This window comes from Lissotriton helveticus, chromosome 8, assembly GCF_964261635.1.
Source record: "Lissotriton helveticus chromosome 8, aLisHel1.1, whole genome shotgun sequence".
Classification (NCBI taxonomy): Eukaryota; Metazoa; Chordata; class Amphibia; order Caudata; family Salamandridae; genus Lissotriton; species Lissotriton helveticus.
In genome coordinates this window covers 734,775,517-734,801,838 of record NC_136069.1, presented here as the reverse complement: position 1 = coordinate 734,801,838, position 26,322 = coordinate 734,775,517, and the positions used below count along the sequence as shown (strand labels likewise).

The window sequence follows — 26,322 nt, the reverse complement described above, 5'->3', positions numbered from 1 at the left end:
AGAAGTCTTCATGTAGTGGGACCACTGCTTTAAATACTCTGATTCACTCAGGTAATGAGTGCCTTTACTTCTTTAATTTTAAAAGGACAGAAATACAATGCTTATAATGGAAGAGTACCCGCACTTCTCAGTAGCAAATACTCGGGGATAGTGAGTGACTGTTCCTCTATACATTCAATTTCAAGTACTGATTAGGTCATACCTTTTTGCTGATGATTGTTGATGGTGTAAGATTGATTAAGGGGACAAGTTATATATTTTTCACGGCATGTCCCCTTTAAACAATTTAAGTGAAATTCTAATTGGTCATTGGGCGCCAGGGGGCATACAGTGCGACAAACGACTTTTTATTTTCATTTCCACAGTCTGTATTCATGGTGAACGGTATATTACAATAATAACCTTAGCTCTTCCTTTCAATTTACCTTTGTGCCGTTGCAACCTGGGATTCCAGGTGGGCCGGCTGGACCATCGAGACCAGGGATGCCCTGTGAGAAAGAATGAAATACGTAAAGTGTTAATGTACATCACATGGTACGGCGATCACATGGCAATGGCATGCAAATTTAATACACAAATGTATACTTACAGGAAGACCTGGGTTTCCTGGGAATCCGGGTGAGCCAGAGGGTCCCTAAAATTAAAGAGAAATCGTCACGCAATTTATCATGTAATGTATTCCATTTTCAACACGCACACGGAGGCATGAAAACAGGTCTATATATTTGTAGGAGTCCCATACATGATCAAAAGAGGACAGTCTCTGCTAAGTTATCCATGTTTGATTAGCCAAATCATCTTACAATTACTACATTCTTTCTTTCCGCGCACCTAAGAGCAATATAACTGTGCAAAAACGTAAAAAGCCCCTTGTGGTTCGAAAATCCACGTGCTGCTTCGCAGAATAATGACTGGTTGGATTTTCGAGAAGATGGGTGCTTATAAAATGGCAGAAAATCTGCCAGTATGGTGGACTTTTCACAAGTGTTCGTTTAGAATCGGGGCTGTAGAAATAGTGTTACTGGCGAGCGGTGGGCATGCAAAATGCAGTATATAGTTCTAAACTCAGAATTTTGTGAGTATTTACAAACATTTTGCATGCAAAATTACATCTGTCAAAGGCAGCCGTAAGTGGACTTTACCGGGTGGGAAGATGATGGAAACGCCTCAATATATATTTTTTAAGTGCTTAGGAGAAAAGTCTTTTCATAAGGGAAATATTTTCCCAGTGGAGTGAAAACATGTACATGTGCAAATATACATTTTCACGTGAATTTCTCAATCAGATTAACCACAAAGGGCCCTTTTAAGAGAAATGCGGGAACACAAACTGGACCATCAATATCACAGGGTAAGGTAGCCCTAGAGAATAAAAAAATATAACTGGTCATTCCATGTTTTTCACTTAGGACTTGGGAGCTATAGGAGGAATCAGTGTTTATACACTGAATTAGTGCAATTCTCGCATGTTTTTTCCCGCACACATGTTGCCATGCTTGCACAGCAGAATGTATGCGGGCAAAATAACTATTGTCCTTATGTATCCGTGCATTTCTCCATAGATACAGAATGGGTAAAACCCTTTAAAAACATAAGGCCCTATGTTTCTGCAAAACTTTTAGGCCCAGATTTACAAACAATTTGCATCGGATCTGTGTTACTTTTTTAATGCAAACCCGACGCAAATTTGTAGTGGTGACATTTACAATCCAAGGCAAATCGTGATAAACGTTGGAGATTAACCATGAGTATTGCAAAACAGTGCAATGAACTGCCGTGCATAGCTTTATATCCAGGGGGCATTCCAAGGGTGGTGTATGGGCGTTCGCATGCAGTCATCCATGAGTTTTCACGCAAATCACCATCAACAAAAAATTGTAGGCAGGAGTTTGTGCCAAAATCTTGTGCCTCCCTAAAGCAGACATAACGAGAAGAAATGTTTTAATTTCTATAGCACTTTTACAAAGAAGAAAATGGCTTAAAGCATAGATTTTGAACAGGAAGGGACCAGAGGAAAAGCTCCTCGTTGTGCATACTCCTGGGCACTAGTTTTCAATTTGGTTGGTTTTTCCTTTTTCTTTCCACTGTCTTTTCTGAATTTCTTCTATGGTTGGAGTTCAAATTAAGGTCCCTCTTTTGAGACATTTGAATATGTAATTGAATAGTATTAATTAAATGGTTTTGGGGGCTAGAGGCCTTTGTGACAGAGAATATGTTAGCAGAAGGCCACTAAGGTTTCCAGGTTGGGAAATGTACAGTTGACCAGTGTTTCACCTTCAGACATTTGCTAGCAGTGTTCTGGTGAATAAATCCATGTCACCTGACATAACTCAGTTGTGTTGCCAGTATTTTAACTCATTTTTCCATTGCCATTTTGCCTGAAAGGAGAAAAGCAAGGAGGAATCAAGTTTTGTGATCCGCTGGGGATGTGTGAAAGAAGGGGACTGGTAGTTCTGCGCCTTCTCCTGACTATGAAATATGGCGCGTTGATCATATTCACTTCCATAGGGATGAAATCCAGTGATCCAAAATCTGGAAAATCCATATTAAGTGACAGTGAGCAGTTTAACAGATAATCCACCACCAGTACTGTTGTTAACGTCTCCATGATCGTCACACCAAAGCTCCTGATAAGCTTAGCTGATCAGTAATTTTGAACTCTCTGGTTAGTGTGCTACGCGGTTGTGGTCAGGGGTTCAAACAAAAAGAATGATCCCCACACTCATTAAGGAGTCACTTGATTTTTTCCTCCCAAGATATTCTCCTAAATGGGCTGGGTTACTGCAGAAAAATCCCCCTTCAGAATGTCTACATATGGAGGCGAGCACCAGAACAGTAGGCCATTGTAGTGAGTTTAAAGGTCTGTACTTATTATGCTAGTTAGGATGGAAAACATGTCTTCAGCAGATCCAAGAACATGAGTAGTGACATAGTCGACGAGGTAAAAGAGGAGACACAGGCGACAACGCATTGAGCGCTGATTCTTCATTTAGATGATGTAGCAGTAGCAACATGGTGTTTTACTAAGCATTCAACATTTCTTTATTGTGTAGAGAAAATTATGTTTTTCGTTCCTTCCTAGAGGTTAGCAGAAGGACTTTCTAGAATACAAGAAGCTCCCTCAGAAGAGCATAACCCTGGATGTGAGATCATGATAAAAAGGTTTGCTTAGGTGCTCACGACAGGTTGCCTTTAAAGTCCTGACCTTCTAAGATCCTTCTGTCTTGGATCGCCAGGTTTGTATAGTGACCAGTGGGTGGGAGCTGCTAGCAGGAAGGCTGGCACAGGGAGCACATGGAAGTCAGCTGTCACAACCATGATGAGATGAGCCGAAAAGGAAGGGCGTCCCCAACAAGTGCCAATGTCACAGCCACAGTGAGGCAGGAAATCACTGAACTGATCATTATAATAGGATGAACCTGGGGAGCAACTGTTGCAGAACCATAGATAGGTCTGGGCTTGGCAAGGACGACTCCAAATACCTTGCCAATGTTCTGCATATGGGGAGGTGACACTAGGCATCTGAAGTTGTACCTGTGCATCAAAAGACTGTACTAGGCATTTGAGCCCATACGTCTGAATCAAGAGACTGCACTGTGTATCTGAGAGCATAGGTCTTCATACAAGCCAACATTTCAGAAAAGGAAAATGTGAGATTAAAAAAAAAAAAGAATCAGGAGAATATAATTCAGGAGAATATATTTTGCCCATTATTGAAGTTGAGACAATTTCAGGCAGGAGACAGCCAAAATAAAGCCAGTTTTTGCATCAAGTGGCTGCACTGGACATATGAGGCCATAGATCTGCATCAAGAGGCTGCACTGTGCATTTGAAGGGGTTATATGACAGAGGCACACATGGTTAAACCACACATGCCTATGCAACGCTGGCGAAACAACGAATGCGTCTTAACAAGTAGTGGCTCGCACAGGTAAGAGCGGTGGGGAAAGGCGGGGGCTGGGCTGGGTGGGGGTGGTGGAATTCGATAGACAACGGGATAAGTAATAATAAATAAATAAATAAAACCACTTACTCTGCGATACTGCGAGCGCAAAGAAAGTGGTTTTATTTATTGAATTAATTAATATTACTTATCCCGTCGTCTGTCTCATTTCACTACCCCACCTCTCTGACCTGTGCGAGCAGCAACAGGTTTTAACAATGCATTACTTTACCACTTACTCTGCGATACTGCGAGCGCAAAGAAAGTGGTTTTATTTATTGAATTAATTAATATTACTTATCCCGTCGTCTGTCTCATTTCACTACCCCACCTCTCTGACCTGTGCGAGCAGCAACAGGTTTTAACAATGCATTACTTTACCACGCATGCCATTACCAAGCAATTTTGTGGTAAAGGGATATGCGTGGTAAAGATAACACCCCAGCCCCCCGCCCTAAGCACTAAAAACAACACAAACCCCCGAGCCCTAAAAACATTCCTGAACCAAACCTGAGCCCTAAAAACAACCCCAGCCCTCCGAGCCCTAAAAACATCCGCTACCCCTACTGTCGCGTCTTATTCGTGTGCCAAGTCCACTGTTCTTTTTCTCAGCTTTTGGGGCATCACTATTCTGGTGCCTCTCATTATTGTCCCGTTTTCGCATTCGGACAGCTCCACATTTATTCTTTTGAAGGCCAGCAGTTCTTCTCTGTCTATTCCTTTTCCTACGCACATGTTATTGTTTACGTGTCTCCATCGTTGCGCCCTGTTGATTCTCATTGCCTCCTGCATGGTGGCGTCCTGTTTTGTTTCTTCCTTTAGTTCACTCTCTGTTATTGTCGCCGGTGTACTCAGTTTCAGTGCGAAGTTCAAGTATTCTTCTGCCATTGTGGTCGCTCGTGACTTTTGCGGCAGGGGGTGTCTTGACACATAGTCTGCTGGGTTTTGTTCTTTTCCTGGCTTGTGGATAATTGTGAAATTGTAGTCCATGAGCCTGATTCCCCACCGTTCTATTCTTGGCGGTATCTTAGCATTCGGGCTGCCATAGATTGTTATCAAGGCCTGATGGTCGGTCACGATCGTGAACGGTTTCCCGTACACGAACATGTGGTAATGTTCGCAGGCCCACACCACCGCCAGGCTCTCTTTTTCGGGTTGTGAATATCCCCTTTCAACGTCTGTCAAGCTCTTGCTCCCGTACGCAACGATGTGTCTTGGGGAATCTCTCCCGGGCTGATGTTGCGCTAAAATCGCTCCCAGCCCCACGGGGCTTGCATCCACTGTCAACTCTGTGCATAGCTTCGGGTCAAAGTAGGCCAAGTGATCTACTGCTGTCACTGCTCTTCTTATCGCTTCAAACCCTTTGTCACACTCGCTGGTCCACTGAAACTTTTGTCCTTGTTTCGTCAGCTCTCTCAGTGGCGCGCTGACGGTGGCGAAGTCTTTAATGTAGCGTGCACAGTAACTTGCCAGCCCTAGAAACGATCTCACTTCTGCCACGTCCGTGGGCTTCTTTGCTTTTTCTAATGTCTCTACCTTGCTGCAGTCTGGCCGCATGCCTTTTTTGGAAAATATGTGACCAAAGAACACTAGCTCGTTCCGCCCCAGTTCGCATTTTTCTTCGTTTAGCGTTAAACCTGCTTCCTCTAAGTGTGAGCATACCTCCCTCAAAGCCGTGTCATGTTCTTCATCCGACTTGCCGAACACCAGGATATCATCACTGTAGTTCAAACTGTTCTTGACCGGCCTGATGACTTGACGAATCGTCTCCTGAAATATTTCTGCGGCCGACGAGATCCCGAAGCTCAGGCGTTTGTACCTAAATAGTCCGAGGTGGGTGGAGAACGTCGTGATGTATCGCGACTGGGGGTCTAGTTCCAGTTGGTGGTACCCCTTACATAGGTCCAGTTTCGAAACTTTTCTCGTGCCTGTGAGGCAGCTAATCATGTCGTCTAGATGTGGGCCAGGGTGTCGCTCCCGCTCAATTGCCTTATTGGGGATCCTCATGTCCACGCATATTCTTATCTTTGACTTGTCCTTCTTTGGGACGGCCACGATTGGTGACACCCATGGTGTCGGTCCATCTGCTCGTTCTATGATGTCCTGTCTTAGTAAGGCCTCCAGCTCTTCCTCGACTTGTGGCTGTAGGTGTATGGGCACCCTTCTGTGATGTTGCGCGACTGGTCTTATCGTTTCATCTATGTGCAGCGTTATTTGCCGTCCTTTCAGCTTTCCTAAACCTTCTATTAGTTTGGGATATTCTTTTAGAATGTTTGTTTTTCTTTCCGATATCTGATATGTCATTTCCATCAGCCCCATTACTTGTGCCGTGACGTTGCTCAACAAACATGGCGCTGGAATGTCTCCTTGGAGCACGTGTATCTGTTCCGTTAGTCTTTGATCCTTGTATCTTAATTCCTCCTTGAATTTCCCCAAGTTGATCACTGGTCTCTTTGCCCCCCATGTGAATACTTTCACCCTAGACGGCTTCAGGACCGGCTTCACTTTCATCTTCTCGTATTCAGAGACGCACATGATATTGCACGTTGCGCCACTGTCCAACACAAACGTGGTATCGTGTGGCCCCACTTTTATTGTGACGGACTCCGTTTTCTTTATTTTCTTTTTGTCCACCAGGCATATTACTTCGTCACACTCTTCTTCATCATCTTCTGAGTCTGTGTTGATCTCTGTCATGAGGTATAGCCGCTCCGGTTTTTCTTCTCTTTCCTCGTCCTCGGATTCTGCAGACGAGCTCCTCACTCCTGTCTCGACGTGTCTGATGTGTCTGCGCGTCGACATCCTCCCTCTACCTGTTCTTCCACGGACATTTCTAAACTGCGCCCCTTGACATACACTTGCATAATGATCTCGTCCGTTGCATTTTCGGCACGTCTGGCCAAATGCTGGGCATGGGCCACCGCGGTGTGGGAACTCTAGTCCGCATCTGTAGCACGTTCCTTCTTGTTGCTTTCTCCCCGTCTGGCCGCTTCTGTCTTGTCTCCAGTTTCCTGTTTTGTTGTTGTTGCTCGCTATCCTATTAATTTGTTCTCCACCTCTTCCTTTGCCACGCTCCATTTCTTTCGCGTGTGCTGTTGCTCGTGCCTCTGCCCTCCCTAGTGCAAGGATGTTCTCCAATGTTATTGGTTCTTTCAGTATTCTTGTTCGGAATTCTATGTCCCGACAGCCTGCGATGATCAATAGTCTTATGGCCTGTTCATTGTCAAACTTGTCAAATGCACAGTGAGTCACTAGTTTCCTTAACCTCGTTGCGAAGTCATCTAGCGATTCCTCAGCTTGTTGGAAGGCAATCGTGAAGCTGTATCTCTCGAAGTCGACATTTCTTTGCGGATCAAACTTTTCCGTCAGGCACTTTGTTAACTTGGCATATGTGTCAATGTCCACGGCTGGCAGCGTTACCAACAGATCCTCGACCTCATCGCCCACATAGTTTAGGAATAGTCCTTTCATCTTGGCCTCGGTGACATCTGTTGCTTCAGCATAATTTTCAAAACGCCGAAGCCATTTCTCCCATCTTATCCCTGTCTGCGGCTCCGATAGGCTGAATGGCAGTGGTCTTCTGTATTGCGCACTTGGCTTTGGGTCTGCCATTTCTCCTTGCTTTCTGGTGTTTCCTTTGTCTATTTCCTGTGTTCTGTGCTCTTCCTGGCACTCTTTGACTATTTCCTGTGCTGTCTCTTCTTTTCTGTGCTCTTCCTGGCACTCTTTTGTTGGCTCCAGTGCTCCACTTGGCACTCTTCTCTCCTCCGTGCTCTTCTGGCACTCTTCTATTCTTTTCTTCTTTTCTTCTTTCTTTTTGACCTTTCCTTTTTTTTTTTTTTGCTCTTTATCCTTTGTCCTTTATTTCTTTATTGCCTTTGGACTTTATCTTTTTCTCCTGTAAACTGTCCTTTGCATTTGTCTGTGCTTTATTCTTTTCGCAGCCCTTTCCTTAGGCAGATCGACTTTGCCTGTCCTCAAAATGGCCGCTGAGCCAATCTCGCTTCCGATTGGCTCTCTCGCCTGCTTTTAAAATGGCCGCCGACGGTCACGTGGTGCGTCTCGTCCAATGGTGAGGCCGCCTGATTCTAAAATGGCCGCCGGACCTCCACGCGCACCTATTCGCTCTCTCGCCTGCTCTCAAGATGGCCGCCGAGACTCTCGGACTCTCGCGAGAGCTCGCGGCAACCGCGGCAAACTTTCTCTTCCTCTCGCGCTTTGGGCACAGCGCTTACCGGCAGTCGTTCCTCGCAGCGGCCGGGGTGGGCTCCCGCATCGCTGCGCTTCTGTTCCTCGGCGCACTGTCTTCTCGGCGCTTGGGTCTCCTGGGCACACCACGGTCTCGACGAGACGACCGTCACGCTGGTCGATGTCGCCGCCTTCGTCGCCAGATGTCGCGTCTTTCGGGTCACAGAGCACACAGGAGACGGTATGGTAATCTATGGTCTTCTTTATTGGCATGCAGGCAGTATCGTTATATCATGTGGGTGAGCTCCTGAACCCCTGACCTCCCACCTCCAAGTCCTGCTGCAGAGTCCTGCTGACCTCCGCCCCTTGACCGGATGTGGTGTCCGGTGTCCTTGTTCCCCTGACCCTGGCTCCAGGGTCCTAGTGCCATCCTGTGGGCACGACACCTACTAAGACCCATAAACACCCGACCCCCAGACCTAAAAACAACCCCAAACCCAACTGAACCCTGAAAGCAACCCGACCCCACCCGAGCCCTAAAAACAACCCCCCCCCAATCTCCCAAAACCAGGCTCCAGCCCCACTTATCAGCCCAAGTCCCAGAGCTCTCTCTCGAGATCCTTCCTCTTCCTGTGCCCACCCATCCGCGCCTCTAGACAGCGTACCGCCTTAAACACGCATATGCGTGGTTAAGGCATATGCGTGGTTAAGGCGAGCATGGTTCCACTTGCGGGGAAACAGCACGTGTGGCTCAGCCAGCATTGTAAAGGCCATTTCCCATTTAAAGGCAGTACATCTGCATCAAGAGGCTGCACTGTGCTATTGAGGCTTTATGTCTGCATCAGAGGCGGCACTGGGCATTTGAGACCATACATCTGCATAAAGAGGCTGAACTGGGCATTTGAAGGCCATACGTCTACATCAAGAGCTGCACTGGGCATCTGAGGGCATAGGCCTGCGTCAAGAGGCTGCACTGTGCTTTTGAGGCTTTATTCTGCATCAAGAGGCTGCACTGTGCTTTTGAGGCTTTATTCTGCATCAAGAGGCTGCACTGTGCTTTTGAGGCTTTATTCTGCAGCAAGAGGCTGCACTGGTCATCTCAGGGCGTAGGTCTACACGCAGAGGCTGCACTGGTCATCTCAGGGCGTAGGTCTAGACGCAGAGGATGCACAGGGCATTGAAGGGCATAGGCCTGCATCAAGAGTCTGCATCGGGCATTTGAAAATGAACTTAGGCCTGGTAACATTCACTGATAATTCCCGGCTGCACTTGTGCATGGCGAGTCTTTGCTGGCATTTGACGCTGCTATTTTGTACGCGGATGCTGCAGTTGGTATATAAGTCTCTGCATATCATGAGGCTGCAATGTTCATATGAGGCAGATAATTTCAGACAGTACAATTGCTTATGATACCGCCATGAGCAAATGCCATTGCACAGGGAGGCTCGACTGAGCATTTAAGTGTATGTATGCACATTGTGAGTCTGACCTATGCAGACACGGCAACCCCTGAGCATCTGGGGCCATGCCTGTGCACAATCTGAATATACCAGGGCAGATGGAGGTTGCGTTTTGCGAATATGAGGCTATTCCATGACATTTCAGGCTGCACTGGGCATATACCAGCTGTGCCTGACGATATCATGCCAGTCTGTGGCTATGTGGTGGCAATGAGGCATATGATGGCTTTATCCATATAATGGGTGGGGGCACTATTGTCTTATAATGGCTAAATCCCTGTCTAATCTTGGCAACACCCTAAACAATAAATAAGTGGTAACTAGTAACTAGCGCCTTTACCACGGTGGCAATGCCGCTGTGGCGGCGTTCTAGAGGGTGGGTGCGGCTACGTCGGCCAACGGTCGTTCGCAGCACTAGGGAGGGATTGCTCCTGTCGGCGGGTTAAATTGTATTGCCTTGTTAATTTTTTTGGTTTTTTTACTTTAGTGATGTCTCTTTCTGTGATGTCGTTGGGGTTAAAAATCACATATCAACAACATTGATGTTTTGTTTTGGGTTAAAGGGTCATTTAGTAGCACTTTCTGTAATGTCAGAAGAGAGGAAAGCAATGCTGCATGATGTCAGCTCCACCACTCCTTGTATTTTGGTGACTCCACGTCCATATCAATGGCATCAACATGGATTTCAAGGCATTTATGCATGCAACAACATTGTCTGTCGATTTCATTTTCTGGAGAGTTTCTCTAACAGAGACAGTCATCCTTTACATTTCATCCTCGGATATATGCTACAAATGTAAAAAGCAAAATTAATCTATTGGGCCAAAAATTCATTATATTGTAATTGCATTTATATAGTGCTTACTGTGCCTGATGAGGTAGTGTGGCGCTTTACGTCGGGCAGCATGCTGCTCCAGAACCCAAGGTTAGTGGTTAATCCAGTGGTTATTTTTGGTGATTGTGATTAGTCTTATGCCCTCAACTGGATTAAATGCAATTGTTCTAGCAACTTTGTGCGTGATTAAATTAGTACGAATTGCATGTGGTCTTTAGAAGGGGGCATGTGACTTCGAGCAGATGGCTGGTGGGATTAGTAGAAGACATAGACATTACGTATTGCCAGGTTGGAGAGTATGAATTTCAAAGAAGGCGAGGTTCTGATCTTTGAGATGTGGTATGAGCAGTTTGCAGAAATACATTAAGACAAACATGCACATGGCCTACAATAGGCTGTACTCATTGAGAGGAGGCTTTCAGAAGATGGAAGGTAAGGACAGGATAGTTCAAAGAAAAAAGGGAGAGGCAACAAAAAGATGTTTTAAGTGAAGGTCAAAATTTTCATGCAGTGTTTTAGGAACATAGATTAGAGTTTTGAGATAGCGCGCACCGTAAAGAAGCAAAACTGTAGAAAAAAATACTTTCGAAATTGTCATTCTTTCCTTTGAGACAAAATCGTTTTGTTTCAGTAACTGTGCACTTACCCTTGTCCCTTTTGTTCCAGGCAGGCCTGGCTCTCCAGTATCACCCTAGGAAAAACATACACCATGTTTGATTAGCACTCACTTTGAAGCTGACGACAAACATTGGCACTGCATCAGTAGGGTGACACTCTATGGCCCTTACCTTCAGTCCTAGTGGCCCCTGGGGCCCCTCAGGTCCTTGCATTCCAGGGAAACCAATGATTCCAGGCAGGCCTGGCAAGCCCCGTTCACCCTGTGAAGAACAGAACAGGAGCACATGAGCTTCATGAGGTCATAAAGAAACAATACAGGCAACACTTTACATGGATCTAATATTGGCGTATTAACAAAATGGCCATTATTTCTTGCATGAAACTTTCACTTCTATCCTTAATGGACAAGCATGATTGTCTGCTGTGCAAATTGTGATACACTCTTTGGCAATAGGAAACAAGGTTCAGAAAGTGTCATACTTTGATTGAATTCCACACACCTTAGAAACACTACTGGGCCTCATTTACAAGCCTTTTCACGGTCGTGTAAAAAATGGGTCCCTTTCACACATTACTTTGCGTGAAAGGGGCGTTTTATGGGTGTTGCTGTGGGGGTTTCCACACAACATCCATGGAACCTGACACATTCCCAGATTTATGACATTTTGTAGAGCTGGAAATGCATCTGCATCCTACACCTACCGCATTTCTCCCCGTTTTTTCCTCTTTCTATGCATGCTGCATTCTGCAGCACATATATAAGGAGGAAAATGCCATTAATTATTGTTTTTGTGCAGGAAGGTGTCCCTTCCTGCAAAAAAACAATCATCCCCACAACGCAAGCACTCTTGCAACATTATGCAAATGCGTCTGCATTGGCGCACGGATGCGGAGAAAAACAGGAATGTGCCCAATCTTGTAGATACGCTGCATTCCTGCCCATTTATTTTGACGTATGGCAGCACAGCAGGAAGGCTTGCTGTGCTGCCGCGCATCAAGATATTGTAAATGAGGCTCTCACAGTATTGGCCTCATTTTGGTATGTCCAAAAACTAGAGGGTGGAGGCACTGAGGGAGGAGTTCGCGATTTTAGTCCACGCCAGTTTTCAGACATCAAGAGTTTAAGTCACGATAACCAGATAAAAAGTGTGGGAACCAATATTTAGTGGGTCCAATTCTGCATGTGTTCTCTGGTTTCAGCACCAGTTCTGGCACATCTGGTGTTACCAGCTGCGTTCCCGCACCTGATAAACTTGTAATCAGGCTGAATGGAACACCCCTGGGACACTGCTCCATAAGACTCAAGACGGGGCCCTATGTTGTGCTGCCTGGCGCAGATGCAGAAATATCATCACCTGGGCAGTCCTCTAAGCATGGAAAATAGACGTCCCCACTTTAAAAGCTCGAATTCATCCAGAAGCATTATAAAATCATTACTAGCATAGATGAGTCAACAAACTCACAGGAAATAGAGTAGATAAAGCTAGCTTGCAGGCTATCATACGTGTCTTTTATTGCATCCAGCACCTCGAGGAAGCCTGGGCAGCTAAGAGCACTACTGTAACAATTCGTGCGAGAAACTAGTGAAATCAAGCAGGCAGCTGCGTTTTGCACAAGCTGTGGGGAATTAGACTAGGAGGATTGTTCCTTTAATGGAAACAAGTTCAGATCAACCACAAGGTGATCAATTTGTTTAGGCCCACTTTTCTGCAGGGTCGGACTAGGAGACAAAGTAGGCTTGGGTACCAATGTAAAAAGTGGCCCCCATTAGTAAATTAGATCGCTGAAAAAAAGGTCCCACATTTGCAAATCGGGGCAGATTTGAACTTATACAGCCATGCTGCGTACATGTTTTGCAGGGTACAGGAAGAGACCTAACAAAGAACACTGCGGCCCCTGCTGCACAGGGGACCCTAAACCTTCAAAGGGGAACCAGTCATCACATGGCTAATGTACATCTGTGAGATGAGGGAGATTTGGGGGCCCCTCATCACATTATGCAGGGGGGCCCTTTCATTTTGCTTTATGGCACTGGGTATAGGAGACTGTGTGTGCCTGTGCTTGCTGCATGCGATGTCTTTGATAATATAAGAGAAATCAACACTAAAAACGCCCCCACTGACCAAAAAACAGGTCTACAGACAGCCAAAAACTGGTCCACACAGTGACCTGTCAGACCAGACCTTCTGGCACAGCCAAATTGCCCTACATACCAGTCTGATCCTGCCTTTCTGTACAGGTATATGGAGCTTGAGGACTGCAGCACATTCTTTGTTGGCAGAGCACTAGGCAATCCATGAGTCAAAAGGCCTGGAAGTAACCTGAAAATGTGCTTCCTACTTTTAACAAGAAAGAAATTTCAATGTGTTCTGTAATGCACCCTTGTGCCGCTGTTTGCATGTAAATAAGTGAGCTGGCGGGGCGGGTCCTTCACAAGGGCAGAGGAGCGTCACCCCACTGGCTCAGAGCAAGCGGGGAAAAATAAAATGATATTGTATCATCGTTTTATTTTTCACCTGCTGGTTGAGCCAGCATGCGTAGGGAGGGCTGGTGCCATGGGAGGGGGGAGGAGGACTGCTTTGTGCACTTCTAAGTGAGCATGTGTGTTTGGCCGGCCTTCTTAGGCTGGGCAAACACACATTGGCACTTAGGTTATATGAACCAGGCCTAATGGAAAGGCCAGGTTGGAGAAACAGCACAGACTCCCTGCACTGAGCAGAGCATCGAAGCAACCTGCTCAGGCCATTCCCCACGCTGCTCTCATCGCAAGAGAACAGCGCAGGCATTGGACAGGGAGTCTGTGATGCTGGGACCAGAAAGTACTCAGAGGTGCAATACGACACTAGAGGCGGCCGGCAGCTTCAGGTAAGTTTCTTTTTAATTATTAACCCCCCCTTCCCCCAGCGCTCACCCTCCTGCACTCACCCCTGCATCCCCTCTACCCGCTCACCACTTTTTGTTTGTGGTGGCCGCCACTGTGAGCTAGTGGTTATGTCATGATTGCACAAGTCATTTAAGGTACCGCTCAATAGCTTTTGCATGGTAGTGCAACGCAATACTGTGTGCGGTATAACACAAGAGCAGATTTCTTTTCATAAACACCAGCAATGTGGTAAATATGTCTCAACTATAACTGTGTGACCCCTCAGCGCGAAATGAGGGCACTAACACAGTTTATATTTCAATTTTTTCCATGTTTTATTTCACATAGTTTAGTTGCATGTTTTTCGATTGTTCATTTCTTTTAGTCTTGTACATGCGGCATTATTGATGTCAATTCCAATGCATTTCGGGCATATTTAACTGCCCTTCATCGGGGAACAATAATGCCGTTGGAAAGCGCTGATGGCGTTTCACTTGTCGGAACGTTTGATGACACGAGGAAGTTTCGCAAACAATTAGAGAACAGTTCTTGTGCAAACGGACTGAATTTACCCCGGTAGAAACGGCATTATTGTTCCCTGATGAAGGGCACAACACAGCTGGTTCTCAGTAGCATTACATTGCGCAAATTTGAATTAATCTGCGCCATTGTTTGCTAAACATGTCAGCAGCAAGTCATGTAATTAATATATAAATCTTAAGAGAACATGATTAAACTTTGCCACAAAATGTGAAAGTTTGAGGTCACTGTAAAAAATTAGAAGCCATTCAATTTGTTTATCCTTAAATATAGAGAATGTTTTAAAATTGAAACTGGTGCATCTTTACACTCGTTTTTAAAATCTTGTTTGCAAAATTCAATGGCACGCTCGACATTGACTACATCTCCATTCCCCTTAGCTGGTTATCAAACCGACAAGCACAGATATAACCTCAGCATATCTCTGATTACTATCTGCCGTCTATGCAATGTTACATTTGTCACTTGGGGGCATATTTATGAGCTGCTTGCACCGTCGGAGCATCACTTTTTGAGACACTGCGGCAGCGCAAGCTACAAAATCATATATATTAGGTCATGCAAAGCCACTTTGCGTGGCTTTGAATGGCCTCATAGATATGGAGAAGGGCAAGGCAGGGTAAATCAATGCGTTGCCTTACTCTGCACTCATGAGGAATTCCCTGGGCATTGGGGTGGGTATTCTCACGCACAAAACATAGATTTCGATGGCTCCCCAGATGTACAAGACCATGTAAACTTGGAGAAGTACCAAAACATTACGTCTCACGAGGTGAGGCAAAACAAGGAGAAATTACTTTATTTCTTCTTGTTTATTCCACTTTCTAAGTGTGCTGCATTCTGCAGCACACATATAAATAGGAAAACGCCTCTTACTGCATAAACACAATCCTGAACAAAAAAAATCCTTCCGATAACACAGGCACCCTTGCAGCATGTGCAAGGGTGCCTGCGTTGGCGCTTGGGTGCCAAAGCAGTGCCAGCACTGGGGGGAAGGACAGGAATGCACTGCATTAGATAAATATGGTGCACTCCTGCCCTTTCACTTTGACCTAGGGCAGCGCAGCAAGGTGACTTGTTGCGCTGCCCTACATCAAATACCAATAAATGAGGCTCTGGTGTACAGAGACGCTCATGCAGTGGCTGCTCCTCCACAATGGCAGAGGAGCGTCGCCCCACTACATGGCTCAGAGACAGTAAATGTAAATTAAAACAATGTTTTTGCATAATTTTAATTTACATTTGCCGGCTCTTAGGCAGTGCTGTTGGGAGAGGCGGGGCAGAGGTATGGGAGTGTGGAGGAGGAGTGCTGGAGCACTTCACTCCCCAAGTGCGCTTACGGGTTTTGGCCGGCTGTCTCAGGCCGACTAAAACATACATGCACACTTAGGAAACCCCACAGACTCCATGGTCAGAGCAGAGCAAATGTTCTGCCTGCTCAGGCCAATCCCTACACTGCTCTGCATCGTGGGGATTGGACAGGGAGTCTGCTCCAGGGTCTGCTCGGACCAGCAGGCAGAAAGAGGAGAGGTGGCGTGAGGAGACGTGACGCTGGAGTGGCCAGTAGCAAAGGTAAGTTTTATTATTATTTTTTTATTATATTCAATGCCCCTCGATGCGACACCTCCCACGCGACCACACTCTCCCCACCACCCTTTCTTTATATCGACCGCTGTTGCTCTCATGTCAGCTTTTCACAGTTGGTTGCCTGCACCATCTTAGATGCGGATGAGCCTCTTATTAGATTGACAGGCCTTTCTGCATTGGTTCGGAGAAGGATTCAGGTATGTGGTGCTGTGCTCCTAATCCTTGCATAGGGTCAAGTCTTAATAGTGGAGATCTTGAGGCCCACAGTGCTTGTGTGGTATGATATTTGCTTTTTCATAAATCCACTTATATCATCCATCCTTACTTATACCCAGAATGACATTGGTTTTCAGAGTGAGCATAGTGGTACATTTTGGAGCTGAGCTGGCTCTATTAATCGTTAAGCATGATAACATTCAGCACAGTGACCATTCTATTCATTTATATTTAAATCAGGTTCTGGCACTTGATCTGTTTTAGTTGTTGGAGTTTGCTTTGACATTAAATATTTACACCTTATGAGATAAATGCCTGCACACCCCCATTTGTTGTCTGCCCTTTCTAGCCTTTCTTATCTGTTTTCCTCAGCCTGTTTGTTAAATTCTCAAAAGACCCTTGTTAGGAGGTTCAGCCCTGTCCAGGGGTGTAGCACAGGCCCCTGCATCCTCTGTGACACAGGTGCCCCTAAATCCTCCAGAGGGCAACATTTTTCCCAACATCCTTAAGTGGCTGTTAGATATGGGAGACTCAGGGGCCTCTCTCCGCATTCATCTGGGGGGCACCATCATTTTAAAATATGCCACTGACCCTGCTTACAATCAGACATTATTGACCACGGATGATATTATAAATCTGAGATAAAGTATTTCTGGGGCAACAGCAGTCTAAACTAATTTATAAAAATGGAAAACAAGCGGCAATTACAATCTGAAAAAATAATATGCAACTTACATCTGTATGTACATAGATACCGAACAATGTGCTTCTTCAGTGTGTGTTCTTTTTTAAAATTTCTGCTAATCCACACTTGATCTCTTCCAGTATATTGGGAACTGGAGCCTTTACAACGCCCTACCCGATACTTGGCCACAATAATCTGACCCGGCTTAGCTGGTCTCAAAAGGCAGTCAACTGCAGCTCACTTACTCATTAGCATGAGTGCTAAATTTGAGCTGGTGGTTTCCGGTGCTCGGCACCTGTCTCTTGGTGGTGCTCTTTGTCTAATTTTGTGATGAGCACAACAGTTCTTTAATAATTCAATATACATTAAAAATGTCTAATACCTACCACCCAAAGCTATAAGATTATCTTGTATGGCAGGTATTCGTGCTGTTTGATGTATATTAAAAGCCTGAATTGTCACACATGTAGGAGTGTAATGGTTAGTACCTGTGTTAATATTGTCACTGGCAGCAATTGGTGGTGCAAGCTGTAATGGCCACCTGACAAGGGCCTGGCACTTATGTATTTTTCCAGGGAGAGCACAGTTGGCATTCCTCCTAGTGACTTCGCCCCTCCTGTCTCTGCACTTTGTAAAAGCATGCGCTCTCTGTCACCCATGGCTTAAATATTCCTGGAGATTTTTTTCCCATTTGCAGCACTGTACTGAACACACCTCTTAGCAAACTCTGCATTTTCAATAGCTTTATTTCGGTTTAGCGATGGTTTGATTGTCAGATCAATACAAAACACGTTATCAAACCACCCTCTAGGTTACAGCCACTGGACCACTCCACAGCAGTAGACCCTCAACTCTGCATTTGTATTTTTCATTATTCTGACAAGATATATTTATGTGACCTTTGAACTTTTCCCCAAAGCGTTCCAGCGCGATTGAAAGGTGCCGATTTGCTGATAGAGAAAATTAATCAATACTTTGTGTCTTAACTTGCATAGTCCCATAAGCTGCCGTGTTCTGCTTGAATTTCATTTGCAATGATTGTAAATGTGACCTTCATTTGTAATGATTGTAAATGTGTCATTTGACACTTCAGTATTAACTAAGTTTACGCAACATATGTTACCCTTACACTTACGTACAAAGATGTACAGCTAATTTTCTTCATATATGAGCTACTCTTTACCTATGAAACCGAACCATAAAGGGCATTATAGAGGCGCTGCACATTTTCTAAATGCAGCTACAATTCAGTGTTACAGAGCTGCACTCTGTATAATTACCGGCAGAGGGCGCACAGAGATCGAATAAAGACCTCAGACAATGTTTTTGTCCCCATCACCTGCCATTTTCAGTAACTTTGAGACTCAGAAGCAATCAAACATGTGTCACTGTCGCAGAAACTTTCAACTGGTGAAATTCATACTTCCGGAAAAATACCCAGCGGCAAAAATGGATGAAACGAATTGCGGACCCATGTATAGCATAAGAACTGGATATTAATAATTTAAATGAGTAATAGAGATTTCAACAAAAAATATAAATGCAACCAATGCCTCTTATTTATAAAAATGGACTGATCATTCCTGTTGTTATTCCAGTGATAAAAAAAAATGATTTTGCAAAGGTATGGGTCCTATAAACCACAGTCCCCAATCTAAGTTGCCTGATTGTCCTCTTCCTTCCCCATTTTTATTAGTTTATATTATTTTACGCACTTTTCCCTTGCATTGTATCTCGCTGGTTAGTTGTACAGCGCACTTTAGACTTTCTACGGTGCAGCTGTACACCAGAAAACCATAAAAAGTAAAGAAATAAACTAATCTGCACTTGAAACGTGCAGAACAAACACTGATCATTCTGGTGCCATACTTATATACTGCAAAATTAGTAAAAACAAGAATGAGTAATCCAATTGGGTATTTAAAAAGCTGGGACAGAACTTGTCAGAGTAGAAAACAACTTCCTCAGACGTCTCCTGGCCCTCCCCCGTGGCACACCCTTGCTTCCCTTAAGACTAGATGTGGGCCTCCCTTCGATAGGTGAGGATTTGGAACTAAAACCGCTAAGATTTTGGCATAGGCTATGGACCACCGGTGAGCTTGCACATTACAGGCAAGACCTTATTCATGTAATGAATTTGAACCAGCGTGACAGAATCCCGTGGTTGGCCTTCATAAAGAGAGAACTGTACCGTTTGAGACTCCCCGAGCTGTGGGAGTTTCCTGAACAAGGCCGCCAAAGGGTCCCCCGCAAAAGACTGGTCGAAATATACAAGGAGAACAGACTAGTTTCCCTGGTGTGTGCACCCAATAATGGAATCTTAACTGATCAATTTCTGGACTCCAAAAATTCTTATCAATTAGAAGGTTTTATGGACATTATTTTTCCCATTTCAGCTAGGAAATTGTTTATCCAATGGAGGCTAGGCACCCTGCCGATCAGAACCTTTACTTGTAAATGGTTAAAGAAGGATGATAAGATGTGTCCAGGGTGCTCTAAACATGACGAGGAGGAAATTCATGTTCTGTTTTTCTGCCCAGCCTACAATAGACCTAGGAAATATTGGCTAGTGCCATTATGCAGGAATCTGGGCATAATGAGTCATCTACATTCGTACAGAATACTGAAAACGAGTACCCTGCCTCACATAGTCTTTGCAGTTGCTAAGTTCATAATGGCTATGTGGCAGATAAGAAGTAAATTAGTAAAAGTCTGAACACTGATATGAACTGTAATGTTTACTCCCATTCATGACTAGACTCTCCAGGAGCTGGATTTTTATGAATGTATATTAGTATGTTTTTATTCTAAGTGGATCTTTTTTTAAATGCTGAAAGTTTTTATTGTATCTTTTATGGTCTGATATGGCCGAAATAAAGAATTTTTGGATTGGATTGGATATTTAAAATACATTAGGTTTTACTAATTCAGTTTGCTAATCTATGAAGTAATTGGATTATCTTTAAAAAGTCAAAGTTAGCAGGTCCTCCCCAATAAATACAAATATTTTATTATAGCCTTATAGCCTGCCGTAGCGGTCTATACCGGCTATTAAAGGCCTGCTCCCGCGTTAAAGGCCCGAGCCGAAGGCAAGGTACATTAATAAGGGACCGGGACTTTAATAGCCGGTAAAGCCCTGCTACGAAGAGCTATTAGGCTATTAGAACATTCTGCCACTAGAGGGCAGAATTTTCTAACAAATAAAACAAAGGCCTCTCGAAGATCGAGGGGATCCGAGAGGCCTTTGTAAAACATTGGAATGTTGCTTTGCGGCCCTTTACCGGCCTGTAGAAGCATGGAGCACTCCATTGTCTACAATGGAGCTCCCAACATTCCAATGTTCTAATATCCTATAAAGCCCGGCGGGGCAAAGGCCTGAGTATCTTTGCCAGAAGCTCAAACGTTGTCACCCTGCTAGGAATCTGCGTTCCAGAGAGAAGGAGCTGTTGTCAATATTCGCCGATCTAGATGCGGAGGAAGGCCCTTTTCTTATTTGGTCCCCCTCCCTTTGGAACAAATTGCCATTTTCTGTCAGAACCTATCCAGACTGTAACACATTTAGGAAAGCATTAAAAAGGGCATTGTTTTAGATCTGCTTTTGCCTTATTGCACGGAGATACCCTAGGTGGGGTGATTCTTGCATGTTAATAAATAAAATCATTCATTCAATTAGAATATTCATTTGTTTGAGCTCTATCGACAACATAAGAATGACAACCAATGTGTATTGCCCGCTACCATCCCACTGTATTTAACATGCCTGTGCTCTGTTCCCCATCCTCTCCTCGCTCCTCTGCCTCTACATGCGACAAGTAGGGCCATGCAGGGTAGTGAGTTGTGGTTGAGGGAACGGAGAGGAGGATTCCCCTACTTCCACATTTCCTCATCCGTGCCATTTTACAGATGTGGAGCATAGGAGAGCTCATGGTATATACCCTCCTGTACGTTAAGTAGTATGTGGGTGAAGCAGGTGGTCTGTGTCCTTCAGGTTGAAGGGGATCCAGTGTGTAATGGCAGCAAATAAGGCAAAGTTCCTCCGCAGGCTCTCTCCAGCATCCAACAGAGCACAGGTAAATGGCCAACAAGGAGATCAGCTACAACTACATTAAAAGTTTCTTAAATATAATTTATCTCCTTAATAGTGATATATAGTATCAATAACACGGAGCAAACAATATTAATGCTACCCAATACCAAAGCTCACAGGGGGTTATTGGGTGGCCCTAATTTCCTTCTCTCAGGCATGGGCAACAAATTGAGGGAGGCCCTAGGCCTTGATGTAGAGAGTTCGGGCAACACGGCATCTCATTCAGAAGCAGAGCCCTTGAGAGGGATTCATTTGAGTGTCTCCCCTCTCTGTAATGAATGTCAGCAGCAGGCAGTCACAGAGTGAGAAGGGCCACTCAGGTGAATGTTCATTCAGCTTGCATCAGAAAGTATACTTCCCCCAGAATGTAGTATCTATGTGATATGAAGAGGATCTCATGCCAAGAGGACCTGTTCAGGGCCTAGTCTGCCTTCCTCTCACTTTCAAAAGCATGAGGTTTACACAAATGGGAGATCAGGGACTAAATTAGTCAGGCAACCAGCCCAGGAAGCTACCCAGCCTTGCTTTTGGGTCATTTCTTCTTAGGAAAGTGAGCAGGGCTCTGTTGAAACTGAACTGACTCAGATGCTCTCTGGCATGTCATAGGCTGAAGTGGAGCTTATCAGAGCATGAGGTAAGCCCAAGGTTCTTGGAACCGGTCCCGGATACAGGGAGTGGTAGCGGCCTTCCGTCCCAGGTGAGTGCAGTGGCAGGTGACACTGTATACACTTGTCAGGTATGGGTCACCAAATCCATCTAGGAATAGAGGGTCAACTTGAATGAATGAATGAATGAATGAATGCACTAATGAATGAGAAGGCCCCTGGGTTGGAAGGCACTCTTGGGGACCTATGTTTGTCACAACCTGCATTATGGCGCCCATATCTTAACATCTTGAGCAACTCCATTCTGAAGGGCAAGGCCATTCCACCCACTTGGCACGAAGCCTCCATTATCCCAATTTGTAAAAAGAGTAAAAAGGACGAGTCAGCTAATAACAGACTGATCAGCCTACTGGATAATAATACCCAGAAAAAAAGTCTGCAGGCAGGTGCTTGTGAGGCTCCAAACCTGGATCTTTGAGAGCCACATACTGGAAGCTACGCAGGCATGCTGTAGGGACAAGGTCAGTACCATCGACCAGGTCTTTCGCTTCAGGATACTCTGCAGGAAGTATGTTACCCTAAAGCGGGAACGTCTTAATATAGCTTTTATAGACCTGAGGGCAGCATCTTACCTTGTCCTAAGGGAAAATCTATGGAAAGTCTTGGAAGATGATGGCATCCCTGGTGGCCTTATTTCGGTATTGAGAGTTCCCCATCCAGAATCTTATGCCCAGGTGGGGTGGACCTAGGAGGGGACCTTAAGCCTAAGATTCCAATTCACCGGGGAGTTAGGCAGGGATGCGTGCTGGCACCTACACTCTTTAGCCTTTACATTAATAGAGCGGTCAAATGCCTATTACAGTACATGCATGATGCCCACAAATCAGTAGGTGTCCCTGTCCCGCTCCTCATGTTTGCCGGCGTTTCTCTCCTTATCTCTAGATCCCCCTTTGGCTTACAGTCGGAATTGGATTCCTTTGTTGCTTTCTGTATAAGCACACGGTTGGAATTTAATCTATCTAAATTCATATTTATGGTAATAAACCTTCACTGGTCTTTTAGAGATAGGATGAGCATAGAGGGAACCCTGATACAACTAGTCAAGATCTGCGATTATCTTGGGGTAAGACTGGAAAACAACCTGTCATGGGGGTCCCAGAGCAAAAATATACTTCGGCAGAGAGCTGCAGCAATAGGGAGGAAGCATAAGGCTGCCCTTGGGGGATTAGTGTCACCTATCCTTGAAGTATATAGATTCACAGCAGTTTCAGCAACCATCTACGGGGCAAATATAGATTCACAGCAGTTTCAGCAACCATCTACGGGGCACAGATATGGGGATTTGCTGACACAACAACTTTAACATGCTCAGAAAATAAATTTATCAGGAGTCTACTTAATTTACCCATGAGTACCCCGCCTTATACCTTTGAGATTTGATTTAGCCCTAAACAGCAATTGATTGCATTAAAATCATTGATGTACAGGATGTGGGGATGGATGACTTTGGAGCTGACTACTTATAGGGACTCTTTAAAAGAGCTTGTCTCCTGTGACACACAAGTCAGTACCCTATGGTTAAAACTCGTTAAGACTCTGTTTGTCAGGGTTAAAATGGGAGCTATATGGAACTCCCCAGAAAAAATAGCTAAAGGGGGCATAGAGAAATCGAAAAGAGCATATTTGGAAAGTACCTTGGAACAGGTTTGGGGACATCAGACAGCAGGGCGTTTAAAGGATCAATTCTTTAATTGTAATGGTTTTTCAGAGTTCGAATTATACATGGATAGAATTGCTCCGCTACAAGCAACACGTGTATATGTTCAATTTAGATAGGGCACACTACTGTGAAGATCATTTACCATTAAGTGGAACAAAACAGGCTGTCCTCCACTCACTGCCCTTACTGCCCACAGCTTAAAGAGAAGGAAGATCATTAATTTAATCTTTTTCTGTCCTAGTTATTACCACGCAAGAAACGGATTATTGCTATTTGCAGGATGGAGGGGTGTGGGCCACGGGGGAAGGGGGGGGGGGGGGGGCTAAGAACGTTGAAAAGTGATACTAGGGAAAGGATTGTGTTTGCCATTTCTAATTTTCTTCCTTAATTTCTAACAGCATTATAGCAAATGGATTAGGCTTTGAAAGTACAACATTTCTCCACCGAGACTGTGCAATGGTGGGCCCATGATGGTTCATACTTACTGAGACCAAGGAGCAGGCGGGTGTCTGGATTCTGTATGCTCTGGAGTCTATCCAATACTGTGCATTCCTGTCCATTCCCCTTGCTCTGTTTTGGCAGCCTAGCGCCAATGCAGGCACCCTTGCACCATGGTGCAAGGGTGCCTGTGTTGTAGGCAGTGGCGGCTGGTCCATAGGGGCAGCTGGGCAGCGCCCCACTAAGCAATCACAAAGAGAAACTGCTCACTGAATCGGGCAAGAATGCAAGCAGACTATCGTCTGTTTGCATTTCCGACCTGTGCTGGCAGCAGCTTCACAAGTGAAAGTGCGCATGAGTCAACAGACGCACAGCGCACGCAGGTGAGAGCAGCAGGAGTCCAGAAATGGACTCCGACTGCGCATCTGCGAGAAGGGCGCTTTCGTTTTTCAGCTCCCCACTCCATTGACATTACATTAGGTATGCTGCGCATGCCTAGTGTAGTGGTGGAGTCTGAGGATAGGATCCTGCTCGGGCGGTGACGTGGGGTCGCCCTATGCCCTGTCCCATGCCAGGATACAGCCGAGTAGCCGCCCCCATTCTTCTGATTTGTCAGTCCACTTTAAAGAAAAGAGCGGGGAGAAGTTAATTCCACTGACATCTTGTGGGTGATGATACATGGGACCGGAGCGGGAGATGCCTGGTAAGTTTATTTATTTGTTTTTATGTAATCATTAAATGAAACGCCTTCCCTATCCCCCCCTCCCCCTCCAACACCCCACTCCTGCCCACCACCTTCCCCAACCGCCTAGGTCATCCAGTTAGACGTCACTTTGAAATCTGGTACTTGTAGTTTAAGTTTTGTAGCAAGACCTCCCTCCTGCACCACAGAGCAGCTGAACGCCCGGCACTGCCTTCCAAGAAACCCTCGAATGTGGCAGCGGCACGTCGGCTCCGAATCTGAAGGAGGTAAGATAGTAAGGGATGCCGAGGTGAGGGCGTGTGGCAGGAGCAAGAGAGAGAGAGTGAGAGCAAAGAGAGAGAGTGTGTGTACGAGCAACACGGCCAATCATTATGCACAATGCTCCAGCTGACACCAGGCATTCTCTCTTATTATCTCCCGGTCTGCGAAACTGAAGCTATCCGTCCTCGTACTTTGTGCTTGAAATGTAAAGAATAGGTAAGGAGTTCCAGCCTCACTGGAATATACCATTGTTGAACGGACTGCCCAGCGAAACATAGCCTAATCTAAACCGGCGGCAACGCAGATCTCTACTGGCTACATTAGACAGGGAGGGGGTGGGGGCTAATGAAAAGAGCGGAGTTGTGGACTAGAGAGCGCAAAATAATCAAAGCATTTAAAATTATTAAAAAATAAAGTACTTTAAAGAAACGCTGTGCCTTATAGTCCATAAACATGGCGTATTATCATACCATTGTCTAACCAGTTTATCAATCGTACTAATGCCCCATTTTACAGCGATAGAGGCATTTCATGTGCTGTAAATTGGCAAAGCTTCAAATCGCTCCTAATTGATGTTAACATTATTTCAGCAGGATACTCGTGTTAGCCTTTTTAGTGTCCATAAGTTGCAAGTATGCTACGCCAAGTTTCGGAGAAAAACCCTAGGGGTGAACATATTTCACTGGTGCATGTGCGCAAATCCACGAATACGGTCTCAGACAGACTGCAGATTTCAACAGCAGCATGAAAAATACATTCTTGCGATAAGTTGGAAGAGGAGGAGGGAGATAGACTGAGGAGGGCAGAGGCTTGAGGGTGGAGAGGGGAGAGACTAAGAGGGTGCGGGGCCTCGGAGGAGGAAGAGAGAGAGAGGCTGAGACTTGAAGATGGAGAGAGAGAGAGAGACCGGAGGGAGAGTGGAGCAGGCGCGGTGCGTCCATTGGGGCGAATGAATGAATGATGGATGGATGGATGGATGGATGCAGGATGGATGGGTGGATGGATGGATGGGTGGATGCATGAATGAATGATGGATGCAGGATGGATGCAGGATGGATGGGTGGATGGGTGGATGCATGAATGAATGATGTATGGATGCTGGGTGGGTGGGTGGATGGATGGGTGGATGGATGGGTGGATGAATGAATGAATGATGGATGCTGGATGGATGGATGGATGCATGAATGATGGATGCAGGATGGATGCAGGATGGGTGGATGGATGGGTGGATGCATGAATGAATGATGGATGCAGGATGGGTGGATGGATGGGTGGATGCATGAATGAATGATGGATGCAGGATGGATGGGTGGATGCATGAACGAATGATGGATGCAGGATGGGTGGATGCATGAATGAATGATGGATGCAGGATGGATGGGTGGATGCATGAATGAATGATGGATGCAGGGTGGATGCATGAATGAATGATGTATGGATGCAGGATGGGTGGATGGATGGATGGGTGGATGCATGAATGAATGATGGATGCAGGATGGATGCAGGGTGGATGGATGGATGCATGAATGAATGATGGATGCAGGATGGATGGATGGGTGGATGCATGAATGAA

General features: G+C 45.3%; 1 protein-coding gene across 1 annotated transcript in view; it reads right to left on the bottom strand.

The window, feature by feature from the left end:
- COL4A1 (collagen type IV alpha 1 chain) overlaps nucleotides 1–26,322 on the bottom strand; it is a 594,749-nt gene that overhangs the window by 323,542 nt on the left and 244,885 nt on the right. Inside the window, exons 3-6 of the mRNA XM_078657555.1 lie at nucleotides 11,215–11,304; nucleotides 11,073–11,117; nucleotides 590–634; nucleotides 426–488 (exon numbers count right to left, since the gene is read on the bottom strand). Coding sequence (XP_078513681.1) covers nucleotides 426–488; nucleotides 590–634; nucleotides 11,073–11,117; nucleotides 11,215–11,304 — 243 coding nt within the window. The remainder of the gene's footprint in view (nucleotides 1–425; nucleotides 489–589; nucleotides 635–11,072; nucleotides 11,118–11,214; nucleotides 11,305–26,322) is intronic.